The sequence below is a fragment of the Styela clava genome, chromosome 6 (genome assembly GCF_964204865.1).
Source record: "Styela clava chromosome 6, kaStyClav1.hap1.2, whole genome shotgun sequence".
In the NCBI taxonomy this organism is placed as follows: domain Eukaryota; kingdom Metazoa; phylum Chordata; class Ascidiacea; order Stolidobranchia; family Styelidae; genus Styela; species Styela clava.
This window is the reverse complement of record NC_135255.1, coordinates 21,722,447-21,736,552: the sequence shown is the minus strand read 5'-3', so window position 1 is coordinate 21,736,552 and position 14,106 is coordinate 21,722,447. Positions and strand designations below refer to the sequence as shown.

The 14,106-nt window shown below is 34.7% G+C and overlaps 1 protein-coding gene across 1 annotated transcript; it reads left to right on the top strand.

Moving 5' to 3' along the window:
* The first annotated feature begins 2,944 nt into the window (after positions 1–2,944).
* On the top strand, positions 2,945–11,816 carry LOC120332021 (uncharacterized). Its single transcript, XM_078114076.1, has 4 exons — positions 2,945–3,301; positions 4,086–4,243; positions 6,503–6,690; positions 8,460–11,816. Exons 1-4 carry the CDS (start codon positions 2,995–2,997, stop codon positions 8,485–8,487), a joined length of 681 nt encoding a protein of 226 aa, XP_077970202.1. The 5' UTR covers positions 2,945–2,994; the 3' UTR covers positions 8,488–11,816.
* The last annotated feature ends 2,290 nt before the right edge of the window (positions 11,817–14,106 follow it).

Genomic DNA, 14,106 nt, shown 5'->3' with positions numbered 1-14,106 from the left:
AGGTCGTGGTTCGATTAAGCCGTATTATCGGCTTCCGTCAAATATGTAAATCCTATCCTTTTAGGTGAAGCAAACATCATGACAAAGTATACCTCAAAAGCAGGAACGTTTGTCAGGCTAAACGCCGTTTCACACTGCGTATTTAAAGGATTCGGATACCATGGTAATATTTTTTACGTGAATTAATTGTTGAAAGTTTGCCCATGTTGTGCGCTTCTCCCTTTGATTCTGTTTTCGTATCGTGTTTACTATTTCTAACTTAATTAGAAAAATCTTATCCGGATGAAAGCGCATCTCTACGAATAATATTCAATATCAAAAGTTCGATCCTACACTGACTTGCGGCTATGTGTATCAGCGTATCCGGCATTTAGCAGCCTTGTTGAAAACAAACAGTCCAATGCATCATAATCCGATATACCGCGACCCTTTGTCATTTGAAGATTCCATCATTATTGCGTATTGATCTAACAGGCAGATTTCAAGCGCTAGTTATATTATGTTGTTGAAATTTTTTCTCTATACGCTGGTAATTTTTTTTAATTGCAATGAAGTCTTTAGGTTTTCGGAGTGCGATGGAATCCACTTGGGCTTATCACAACTAGAGTTTTATCTTACTTGAACTCGGAGATTGGCAGGCGGATTTTAGTGAGGTTCATTGGGAAGAAAAGCCTTATAAAAGCATATACCTCCTATTCCCGTGATCTTTATTTATTTTCTAAACTGAGCCCGTTTCTATTACGGCAGGGGTTTCCAACCGACCGCAATTGAATAAAGTTTCACCAAATTCTTTTTGATGCTTTAGTATGTGGGGAATAAAAGCTCTTATTAAATCGAAAATGGGTAATTCAGAAAAATAGGTCGGAAAACACTGTATTATGGTGATCACTGATCAGTATTGTATTAGATCACAATGTAGTATAATATATATTCACACATATGTCCTCTTAACTCTACAATAAACCTGCTATAAAGTGTCATGGAGCAAAATTATCTGAGGACAATTTTCTGTCTTTTTTATACTTATATTGTCCCAACCAATCTGGCAGTTTGTTTACGGTGTAAATATAATATATTTCGTCGTGGGGGTTCGTAATGTCTTTCATCACCAGTGGCACTCCCGGTTGTAAGTCTTATCCGGTTCAACCACCCCGCAATAAATAGCGAGAAATTCTATCTTACACTGACCTGTGCTTATGTGCCCCAGCGTTCCTGACTTTTAGTGTGTCTGTAGAAAATTAATAGTTCAATGCATAGTAATTCGAGACCGCGATCCTTTGCCATTTGAATATTCCACAGAACGACCGCAACACCACATCCATATCCAATACTTTATACTGAACTGTCTCCCACACAGAAAATGCTTGATCTTTGCCTCGAAGCAGGTCAATGCTGGCATGCTCGCATAGATTAGCAAATACTTCGGGGTGAAATTATTATATCATAATGATTAATCCCAAAACAGTTCTTTCATTTATGACGTCATAAATATGCACAATTTTTGGTTAAAAGCAGGGTTGCCAGATGTAATTCAAAACAGACAAGCAATGACGTTTTATTCGAATTGTTACGTGATATCAGGGTGCATCATTTCTTTACTCATTTTTTTTACTTATTTTATTAAAACAACTTTCCAACCATGCTTATTAGATGAGTATCGGTTGAAATCAGCGTTTTTATTTGTCAGTTTAAAGCCTCTCGGCTTGGCAACTCACACGAACAGTGGAGGTGAAAGGTCAGAGTTACACTGTTGCAAATGTTAGGATTTTGCACAAGTGCACTATGTTGAATGAGTAATGAATGCAATTATATTGTAATTCAACCAATATGTTGGGCGAATGCGGTTCAGTGGAAATATCCTTTATCAGTCTATGCAACTGAATATAAGTTAATGCGGTGTATCAGCAGAGTACGGTCCGGGCACCAGTCACTGTGATTGTTAATTTCTCTGTGGTTGTGTGTGGGGGTGTCGGTGGGTAGCCTACGTGTGTAAAATAATTTTAGGTGAGTGAACACGTAACACTTCTTGGCAAAATCTTTCATCTTATATTCTATACGTTTTAAACCTTATCTAAGGTTTTGTTTTCTCTTCTGATTTCATAATCAGTTTTTATTTATTTATTTTTATCAATCCTTTTATTGTTATTCTGATTATAGACAAAATAAACTTATACTAATATAGCCTACGGTGTTCATTCATATAATCGAAATAAACTTATAATAGTCGAGCCAAATTTAAATTTTGTTGACTTCAATGACAGAATGAACTTACAGACTTACTAATCTATTTACTATTACGGTACTATATTCAGATATTAGCAAAGAAACTTTTTGTCAATCCATTATTTTGTTTTTGAGAAGTAGTTATGGGAATCCCCACTTATTTCAGCACAGCTCACCTTTTGCAAAAAAGATCTGTTCTATTTAGCTATGGAACTGAAGATTTCGAGAAAATGCCATTTCACTTTTACCAACCGCAATAAATATATTGTATGTTTAGAAGTCTTGTATTGTAATTGACCTGCATCAAAACGTGATATATATTATCTGAGGTGGGAACTATGGTATACACATGATATAGCATGGGTAGACTATTCCAATCTATCACTATCTTATACTCATATACTTCGAATGAATCAGAGTAAAACTAGTCCTGATATGTGATAGGAGAGTAAGTACGGTAATCACAGGCCGTTTCTAAGCAATTGAATATTTTGGGTTCATGGCCATAGTTGGAAATAATCAAAACAACTCAGAAGTCACATTTCCTCATCATTTTGATGGCGAGAATTCTCATTTGATAATTTTCCCAGGAATTCAGACCTGCAACCGTAAAGTAACATGCTGACATGAGCAAAATCACCTATTATGTTCAATAATAAAATATAGTTTTGATTTGGAAGAGAAACCACAGCCGTTCACAAAATGGTATTATCTTTATGCAGGTGTTAGGATTGTTATATTTAGTTACTGATCTGAGCAAGGTCGAGCTGAATGATCATGAATGAAGATTACATTAAACAAACAAATTCAACCCAAGCCGGTTTGCTTATGACATCACTCGATAGCTTGAGAGAACAAAACATTCTCTGCGATTTCGATGTGAAAGTTGGTGACAAATCCTTCTGTGCTCATCGCTGTTCACAATTTTCTAGTCAGTCTGTTCAGCAACTAACATCTACAAGTACTAGAGCGGATACAGAAACTTCCCTGGGCAACATTCCATCAAGTAGTCGCAGCTCTGGGAATGCCGAAGAACCACAGATGGGAGCAGTGGGTGGATACAGGGATGGCGCTTCAGGTACAATCTCTTGCATTTGTGTTTCATAACTGAGATTACTGAAGTAAGCACTGAGTCTGATTTCACTATGGATTGTTCATGTCTAGCTTGTTTTACATAATTCTGAACAATATTGTGATAATTTTTAATCCATAGAAAATATAAATACTGGTATAATATTTAGCATAATTAGGAAAATAGGTCATCTTAACTTCATTCATTCGTTTCTGTTTTTTAACTAACGAGGTTAAAACTGAATGAACCAATACCCAGTAAATACTATATTTGGATCACTGGGTGATGACGTAACAGTTGAAGCAATAGGCTTCACTGTTGCCATTTCAGATTACGCCTTCCGGGTTCAAATTCCACACCTCACCCACCACACCAAGGTGTAATGGGTTGGGTAGGCAACGCTGTTCCTCCCCAATAATAGTAGCTTCTCACACATCAGTGGCTTATCAGTTCCTTACATATCAGTGACTGCTTGTACAGGACTTTGTTCAGTACGAAGGCGTAGATAAGCGTCAAATAAAAAAATTCAATACTGCTTAAAAAGCATAAATAAAAAAATAATATCCAATTTGAGCCTAGTATTGGCATGGGGGCTAAGGTATTTCATGGATTCAAGAATCACAAAAGAGTTGTTCGTTTATTTATTATATAATATTACAATATGAGACCTTGTTTATTTTTTATAAAAGATTACAATATGCCCTATCAATTTATTTTATGTATAATAATAGCCCAGTATTGTGATATTTCTTACTAATCCCCTTCAATCAAATAATGTTTCAATTTTCAGAATCTCAGTCTTCAAGTCAAGCTACTTTATCTGGTCTAAGAACCATCAACCAACAACCACCTGGTGGAAGAATGTCAGTGAGAAGGTTGAGAGAACCACTGCCAGGATATAGATGGGGCACTCTTGTCATCACCTCATTCCCTGCTGGAAGTCTGAATGTGAGTCATGTAATGAATTCAGTTGGTTGGATATTAAATTATGTATTTACTGGAACCAAGATTCTTGTTGTCTTAATTTACATTGATTCTATGTTTAACGTTAAATCTTCCAAATACAATTATTCTGCCCCCAAATAGCAATTGAATTCTAATTATACTTTTGTTATTATATTGTTCAATTTAAACAGGGCACAAGCAACCACTAATGCATAATAAGCTATTATTTCTGGATGTAATGTCATTTTTTCGTTTCGGAATTGCCTACTCAAGTTATTACATCCTGGATAAGGCAGTGGGCATGGGACTTGAACTTGGAACCTTCGAATTATGATCCAACATAGCTAAGTCCAATGCTATAACCACAAGGCCATCACAACACCTCAGTGCTTAGATGTTCTAGAAATTTTTTCCGATGTTTCTAGAAAGCTTTTTTTTATGTTGGTTTAATGGCCCCTTGCAAAATTTACCTCTACCAGTGCTGATGTCCAAAATAAATGAATATTCACAATTGTTTATATTACATAGAGCAAATTCTTGATTTGAGGTTTTCATTCCAAAATTTGTCTTTTAAAGCATCTGATTATTGGAGAAATCGTATGACTTTCTCTAAAATCTGACATTGCAAATTGCAAAAATCAATCCAAGCTGTGTTTATATCAGTTATTCCGCATTACTGAATTAAATTTCCACATCTGTAATTGTACAGTGATTTTCACAGACTCTTGTTGGACATGGCCCAATTTAAAATATATTTAATATTGAAAGAAAATATTATTTAAGAATTTATATGAAATAGTAAATTAGGTACAGTATTTCATTTTGGCAATAATCTTCATAATTTTTTCTCTTAAGCCTGATAGTTTTGTCCGACTATAAGATTCCAAACGCCTAAAATGACAAACTTACCATATGAATTTTTTCTATGAAACGTTTGTCATGTCTTTTATTTCAAACAAGGCTATGTATGAGCAGCCACTGATACGCAAGGCACTACTATTTATTGTAGAACTGAAATCTGTCTGGTTGCATTGTCACCTAATTTATCTTACACTCCTACCTATTTCATTATACACTGAGTAATGTGCTTGAATCCAAGATTTTTACCCTGTGATGCCAACGTAGTTTGGCTACTTCTCCTAACATTAATCTTCAAATCCCAAATCGACGATTTCACCAACGATGTATATAAATTGGCAAGCAATGCTCTGCCTGAAAAAATGTTGGTCCTTTAGTTTTTTCATAAATCACCTCTTACATACCAGTGGATTTTCTGTGTATCAGTAATATGTTAGTGTCATCATATTCTAACTCTGCTCCCAATCATAGATATATTATGTTTGATTTCTTTCTTGAAAAATTAAAACTTTTTTTAATAAATTATGTGAAGGCTCTGAACAAGGTGCCACTGATTCTATGTTTTCTGAGGTTTTTTTCTTGTTTGCACCGGAAAAAAAATATAAAATGTAAAATATTTTTGGTTCCAATGTGTGCCCTTCTCAACTGGAAATCAAATTTTTTGATAGGCAATGTTTAGCGAAATAGATTCCAATTGTTAATTTAGATATTGCTTTAGGCCGGGGGTCGGCAACCTTTTGTCACTTGCGGGCCAAAATTAAGGGATGCAAGTCATTGGCGGGCCACACATATTTTTAGAAAGTTGAAAACCGAACGGATGATACTTCTTACACAATAAAAATCAAGCAGTGATACTTGTCACGAATAAAATATAGGTTTATTTCCTCATTGCATTGCATCTATAAAACATTCCATTTGAATATTTTCTGCGCCATTGAACACTTTGCACTTAGGATCAACTTTTCTGCATTTTGTTGTCATTTGTCCAATTATATATAAAATATAGGCTCATTTAACGAGTAATTGTGAATTATATACTTAAGTCTACACGTGTATCACAATAAATTTGTGACATAAAGAATATAATCATCGAAACAGCTAGTTTTTTACTATAATTCAGTGAAGTGTCCGGCCGATAATTTGGCCCGCGGGTTGTAGGTTGCCGACCCCTGCTTTAGGCCTTAGCTTGTTTTCCGCCTTGTTCAGAGTGAGTATTTGATAAAATCCTATAAAAAGAATGATTTTGCAACTGTCTGCTTCTAAGGAATCATCATTTTTATTCGAAACGATCCTGAGTTGCAGAGATTTTAGTTTAAAGCTCAACATATGACCTGGTGTTTATATCAGTTTTAAATAATTATCAGAGATGGAAGTTGAATAACTTAGAGATGTTTATTTTTGCAGGGTGTTTCATATGAGGCAAAGAAGTTCACTGAATATTTGCCTGCAGACTTCTACATCAGGAACTTGCTCCGGAAAGCATTCAATACAGGATTGCTCTTCAAGATTCAGATAATTGGAAGCAGCAGAGGAGAGATAATATGGAATGATGAATTTCCTCATAAAACTAACAAACTTGGAGGTCCAGATAAGTAAGTTTCTGATTAAATATTCTAAAATATGCGCAATTGTTATGAGGATTGACTGGGGCCTCAACTACGTTATATCAATGACAGATGTATTAAAAATTTAGTTCCAACAAAAGTTGAGATTTTAAATGTGAATTGCAAAAATTAAAATGGGCGCAGCTCCGTAGTATGTGCAACAAGATGGCGTACACCTGAACATAGTATATGTACCAGGTTAGGGTTATGCCATAATTTTATTCCAATTTTCCTTGTTTTAGTTCGATTACGAGTTCGGGGACCAGCCAAGTGACTCCTGTAGTATTTGTACCTGAAATTATGGCCTAACCCCAACCTGATACACATACTGTGTTCCGATGTCCGCCATCTTGGTTCACATACTACACGAGTACTTTAAAATAAACCACTGTTTTTCAAACTTTAATTTATAAATCAAAAAAAGGCATCTTTGGGTTGCGATTTTGATCCCATAACCATCCATCCAGCTTGTGACATTTGTAACCACTCAACCACAGATATCTTGTCCGAGGTAAAATCAAGTACAACGTTCTCTACTTTCCTCTCTTGATTTCAACCAACATTTAAATTTGTTTATACACATCTATTATACACCGTTAACTATGAACAAAGCTATATATAAGAAACCATCGCGTCCATCAAATTCCAGTTGATGGGTGAGGGATGGCCAGGAAGCATTATTTCTATTCCTGATAAATATTGACCATGATTTGTCATGCTGTTGCAAAATGTTAGGGTGTATGTGACTGAGGGTAATTTCTTAGTGACAATCAGAATCAACCATTATGATATTTAGGCTTGAATTGTCTGCAACGTGATTGTAACCAGGTTCAACGACCAGCTGTTGTTTACTAGGTTTCTCTGTTGTCACATCTGTCATTGGAATTATGGTTGCCCAATTTTGTAACTATTTGATCCGTATTCCAGTAACGACTAAATTTTCTGCTTCTCTGTTGTCAATGTTTCATTGGGCATCCAACATATAAATTATAGTTACACTTACACTGCTTATTCTTAAAATTCTATTATAAATGAGATCTTTGAGTTTTTATATATACGACGCTTATCCACACATTTTGCTGTGAACAAAGCCCTGCTTAAGCTTCTACTGATATGTAGCAATATTTAAGGAGCTAATAATATTTGGCAGAACTAGTTTATTTTTGGTTCGGCATTGCCTCCCAATGTTTTGGGTAGGGTGATGGCCATTGGATTTGAACCAAAGATGTGCAGTTTGTGATGCCAACCCAATTAAGTATAACGCTTCAACCATTATGCCATCGCGCATCATGAATATATATTTTATTTGGTGGTTTTACAACTTCGGTTTGATCAGTGCTCTGTTCAAGCAGACAATAAGACTTTGGGGCATTACTCGGTTTCAAAACTCTAAAATGATCAATGTTCGACGAAGCCTTCCCTTGCACCATGGATAAGTTGTTGGGCTTAGTTAGTGATTTTGATGTTTCATATTTTAGTACAGTATCAATGAAATCAAATACCTGAAAAAATTACCTGTTTGGACATTCATCGTTACCTACGAGTAAAGTTGACTTGGCATTATTTTTACACATCTAAATCTTACATTCAAATCTCACTCACACAGGTATTGCTAAGTTAAGCATTTCTTAGTACTAAGGAGTCAAATACTTGTGACTTTCAGTGTTCTTTTATCGAACATTTTATTTTTTACAGTTAATTGAAATCAGACTCATATGCAACTACCATTATCTCTCATGCAATCTGATCTATTTCAGCAATGGATATCCTGATCGGGGCCATTAAAATAAACTTTGTGATGCATTGGAGGCGAAATTAAAGGCAACAGGAATTCAATAGATGATCAACAATGAACGTTCAACACTATCCAGACAATTCTATATTAAAACTCATCCAATGATTTCGTAGTATCATTATCGAGCATTTCATCAAGCCACTTATAAATGGACGGGGTGGAAAATTCATCTAGACCTACCGGAACTACGTATAGCTATCTTGTGAAAGTTGTGTAGAAATTGAATACTAACAATACAAAATCAACAATGGACAATGTAATATTAGAACCCCTCCATTAATTTTATATTGTCATTATCAAGCATTTCATTATGCCACTTACTTACATATTATAATGTTTGATGAACTGCAATATCAGTCGGATTTGACTCGACCTCTCGTTTTTAAATCAAACTCTATACTGTTAATCAACGTTAATTAGTCAGAATTTTCAAAACCAACAATTTATATTTTCTCAATTTTTCATCGTTTTTATCTGTTTCATCCTTTTATTGTTGATCAACTCCATGATATTTATGCATATATGTATATACCGTATATGCTCATTTTACCGCCCGATCTTGATTAACCCCTTCCGTGCAGTGGACACGTATACGTACCAACGACAAAAGTCGCTAGATTGCGGCAGGTACGTTGATGTACTCCACTGTTTTATTTAGCAATTGGTCGCAAACTGTTCGTCTAGTTTTCCTGGGTTTTAGTTTATTGATAAGAAGTCTTCTTCGAGATTAACATAAGCGACGGTAAATCTCGCTTTCGTTTACGAGAATTTTATTTGCGGCGGAACGATGGAGTGTTTTTGAAATTTATGCAAATTTCGGTGTTTTTTGGGTGGTAATAGAAGACATATTATCCCTTCCATCTACCAAAGTATTTTGAGTTAGATCACGAAATTACTACAACAATATTATGCTATCGTTTGCCAACCACGAAGCGGTAACAGTAAAGGATTTAGCGAATATTTCTATTTTTTATCATTTATCCTGGCAGAGAAGGCTAGTTGAGCACTCCGCTATTAGCCTGGTTACGGAAATCTGATCTATATTCGGATGTATCATGAACTTGATTGGTGGCAGAAGCTGTAATTACCCAAAGGATACCACCATATTAGCCTCCATTAGCTTTTCCAATACCTTTTCTACTATATTCTTTTAACTTTTATTTGAGTGGTGCCTGTATAATTATGATTTTTCAAATATGCAATTCAAATGTCCCACTGATATTATTTCAACATATTGAATTTATATTTTCATTAAACTTCGACCTTGCTAGCCATGATGGTGTTCTTATATTATTTGAGATGTACCGGTATATATTGCTTTATTTTGCATGAAAAGAGATTCACAATCAGTATTCTTATCACTTGAAAATATTGTCATGATTCAGCAATCTGCATTGTTTTTTATATATGGTAATTTAAACTCTATATTTACTTCTGTTGGCTACAGATAATTATATTTTTCTTTAATTCTTCCTTTATTTCATTGGTGCCAATCATGAAAATCAAATCTGCAATTTTCTCTTCAACTACACTTTTATAATTATTTTATATTGTTTTATTCCATTCATTAGAATCTTAATGCTGCAAGTCATTGCTACATAATATATGGACCAGTCAGCTTTGTGATACAGGTTGATTATCAACTCTGTTAGTAACTATAGATATCAGTAGGCTTCAATGTAATAAAATTATAAGTGATTAAGGAGTTTTGCTGCACACAAAATAGTTATGTTACTGTTCAGAAGGAAGAATAATAAGTAGTCTCATAGAATTGATAATAAAATGATAATATTAATTTCATACATGTAAAGAGATGTTTATATATAATACTGAACTAACTACTTATGTAATCACAGCTTCTAATCTATTCGATGTACAATGTACCTTTTTTATCAGAAATATACTTCAACTTATTTTTTAATAATTAGTTATTTCTTCCTAATTGTCTCTAATTTACTATGCATGATGGGTATTTTAGTTTGGTAGTTTTATAAATATTGTTTTATTTGAATTCCTATTTCTGTAGAAATTAATTGTCATCATTATCAGCTGTAATAAAAGTGTAGGCTACATTTTGTTTTTCAAAAATATCAGCTTTTGTGCTTTACTAAATCCTAGTTAAAGCTCGGTTAATTCGTCCATTTCTATTGCAGCATTTTATATATATTCCTGTCTCTGTGTAAATAATTACCTTTTGATACTTGAAGCCTATTAATCTCTAATACGCAAATCAATTACCTTCAAATGCATGTAATTTGTACTTCGTTTTCTTAAGTATATGAGAGATAAATTTACATTTCATCGTATATTCATGTGAAAGCATTTAAACCTTTTTCAAAGCCTGATAAATAGAATTATATTTTTGAAAAATTTAACTGCTTTAAGGAAACTTATTTAATTTAAAAAGCTTGAACAGAATTTGAAAACCAGAATTTCCAAAATACCCATAATATCTAGTTTGACTGATAATCGTAGATTTTGAAAACAATATTTATGATTCAGTAAAAGTACATTTTAATTTTTTAAAAACTTTACTGAGTGTTGTGCATTATCACACTTACCCATAATTAATTATTTGACGTTCCAGCATTTTTCAACATGGTTTTTACTTGTCTCTTTGATGTATGATGTTTAATTTTATATATAGTGTTTGACTTTTCTCTCCTAACAACTTGGTATGGAAAGAAACTGGAGCTACATTTTATGCTTTTCAGTCGACCCAATGTCTACCCCCGATGTGGTGATGGTGGGTAAATGCTCGTCTTCAACACCAGATTTCCAACCTTATATAATAATGTACCATGCTCATATGCTCCCTACGCCAAGCCAATGTCCCAATCTGCCCATAAAAATCCTATGACTTGAAATGTGTATTATATGCAAATCATTAGTTTTTACGCTGACTCTACATGTAGTGTGTGTTTCACAATATATTGTTAATTATTATCACCAAAGTGTTTCCTCATTTCTATAGACGAATACTGATTATTGTTGTCATGTGCCTTTGATCCAAAATACCTAACCCCATATATGAACATATCCATTCTAACATCAATAAGGCAATGTGCCAAATTTGAGATACGGCAAGTAATATGATATAAATCTTCAACTACTGACAAGGCCTGTGGTGTTTGTTTGAAAATATATTGTTGATAATCATCACCAAAATTTGAACTGATCATTGCAGTTTAGCACAAGGTTGATTTGTCCACCTTAGTTTAATCCTAGGCTAGGATAATCGTTCTATCACTGTTTTTTAGCAAGCTTTGTAGCAAACTCAAGACGACTCACTAAGTACATGAATAATAAAGCAGGATTATTTCATTCACCTCTGATTGTGATTATATCACCTCGTTACCGTAATCAAAATAAGTATTTTTCTCGCGTTCAAACGAGATACGCCGATATTTCGGTGTCCCGAAGTATGTAAACCAAGATGGCGGACATCGGATACGTAGTGTGTGTACCAGGTTAGGCCAAAATTTAGTCCAATTTTCTATGTTTTAGTTCTCTTACGAGTTTGGGGACTAGCCAAGTGACTCCCGTAGTATTTGTACCTGAAATTATGGCCGAACCTGGTACGCTCCGGGTAAACCGATATTTTAATATGTTGAAGCGACATAATTGCTTTACGGCTTAGTAATCAGGGACCAAGGAAAATTATTAAGCCGTTATCGAATACTTTAAACTTTCCGGTACCCCCGTTGACGTTTAAAATGCCTAACAGTTCGAAATATGCCTTTCAAATATTTAATTTACACAGTTAAATAATCTTTGATCTGCAACGTTATTTACCTGGCGCAATAAATTGTTAATGTAACGAAAACAAAAAGAAACGCGAGTAAACCATATTTCACGTTCGATGACGAGGCATATGCACCAGTCAAGGTAATATTTTCGCAGCATCAGCAAAGTTAAACGAATAACGATGGCTGGCTACCGATTGCATGGTTCCAATTCGACAAAGTGACTCTCTCTTCAGCGTTAATGATTAAAGTCTGCATTGTGACGCTTGCGCGCCGCTTCTCTGATCATATGTATGCATGCGACCCTGTAGGGTCGCGGCCCCTAGTTTGGGAGCTCAGATAGTCCCTCATCCCTTGATATACTGGTGAGGGTTGTTTGTTGGGGATGTACAGAATGAAACACCCCACGAAGTTGAAATATATAGCAAATGTGTTAAACTATACATGTGCCGACTTTGTGCAAGTTGCTACTCCGGTATAATGGGCCGGTTGGGATTATTTTTCTCCAACCCATAAGCCCACGTTGCCATCTAGTAAAACATGGAATGTAATATCGTGACCGGACAGTTTCAAAAACTACAGGGAACACATAAATACCTGCTGATATTTTTCTCCAACCCATAAGCCCACGTCATGGGCTGATTGGGATTATTTTTCTCCAATCCATAAGCCCACATTGCCATCTAGTAAAACATGGAATGTAATATCGTGACCGGACGGTTTCAAAAACTACAGGGAACACATAAATACCTGCTGATACGAGAAGGCACGATAACGTATATAGGTAAATTGATAGATTTTGTATCTATTGGGGTGAATAACGCGTTATTCGTTATGTATGAGTTATCTATAAATGGTATTTTTTTGTCTACTCGAGCTTAAATCACGTGTCAAGTTTTATTTAGATCTACGCAATTCGAAAGATTCCTAATGCGAGTGCATCTCGGCTGATTACAATTTCACGTGTTAAAGCAGCGCATGTTATTTTATAGTATTTTCGTCTTTGTGCAAATCTTAATGCTATTTTTATTTCAAGGGTGGAGGTGTTCTTATCCTTTTACAGAAGGATTTCATAGAAAATACTGATTATAATAAAAAACTTTTCCAGTTACGCAGTCTGATTTATCGCCTTTGGGTCATTACACGTGAAATAAAATATATTTGGGCCTATACTAGTGAAACAAACCATAAACTTTCTAAAAATTACATTCGCATTTTGTTATACGAAATTTGATTGACCAGGGCCGGTGCTAGGAACTGTGGGGCCCAATTGGAAATCTGATGGCGGGGCCCTACTCTTCATAGTAAAATTTATGAGTGTTTATATTTCATAAAAAAAATATACAAACTAAAAAAAATATACATTCAAAACTTGCTTTAAAACAAAGTTTAAGGTAATGTTGATGCTTTTATTGTTTTACTTTTAACAGCAAGAAAGGCTAAATAGGCAATTAAATTATACTCTTTCAGAAAAATACTTTCCTAGCTTTTTTTTAGCAGAATTATTCGAAATATTTTCAAATTCAACAGCTGTAGCAATATCGCTTCCTGTATAAGGCATCGACAAGTCTTTCTTGTGAGACCGCAGACCTCAAGTATGCTTTAAATCAGGGGTGTCAAACTCGCGGCCCGCGGGCCGCATGCGGCCCCAGAGAACTTCCAATGCGGCCCTCGAATGCCCATCAATATTTGTAATATTTTTGAAAGTTTTTTTTTATATAAATGTTATACATTTTTGAATTGAATATTCACACAGAAACGACAATTTACTGAAAGTAGTTTTGGAAAATTTTGAATATGATCCAATTATGGCTAGCAAAAGAGTACTTGAAAAACACTTCAGGAATTAAATGAAACGCAAAC

Bases quoted from the DNA above. Each gene is read 5' to 3' on its own strand.
- LOC120332021 (XM_078114076.1), top strand. From the start codon at position 2,995: ATGATCATGAATGAAGATTACATTAAACAAACAAATTCAACCCAAGCC. The intron at 3,302-4,085 runs GTACAATCTCTT...TTCAATTTTCAG, and splicing joins ATACAGGGATGGCGCTTCAG to AATCTCAGTCTTCAAGTCAA. The intron at 4,244-6,502 runs GTGAGTCATGTA...TTATTTTTGCAG, and splicing joins TCCCTGCTGGAAGTCTGAAT to GGTGTTTCATATGAGGCAAA.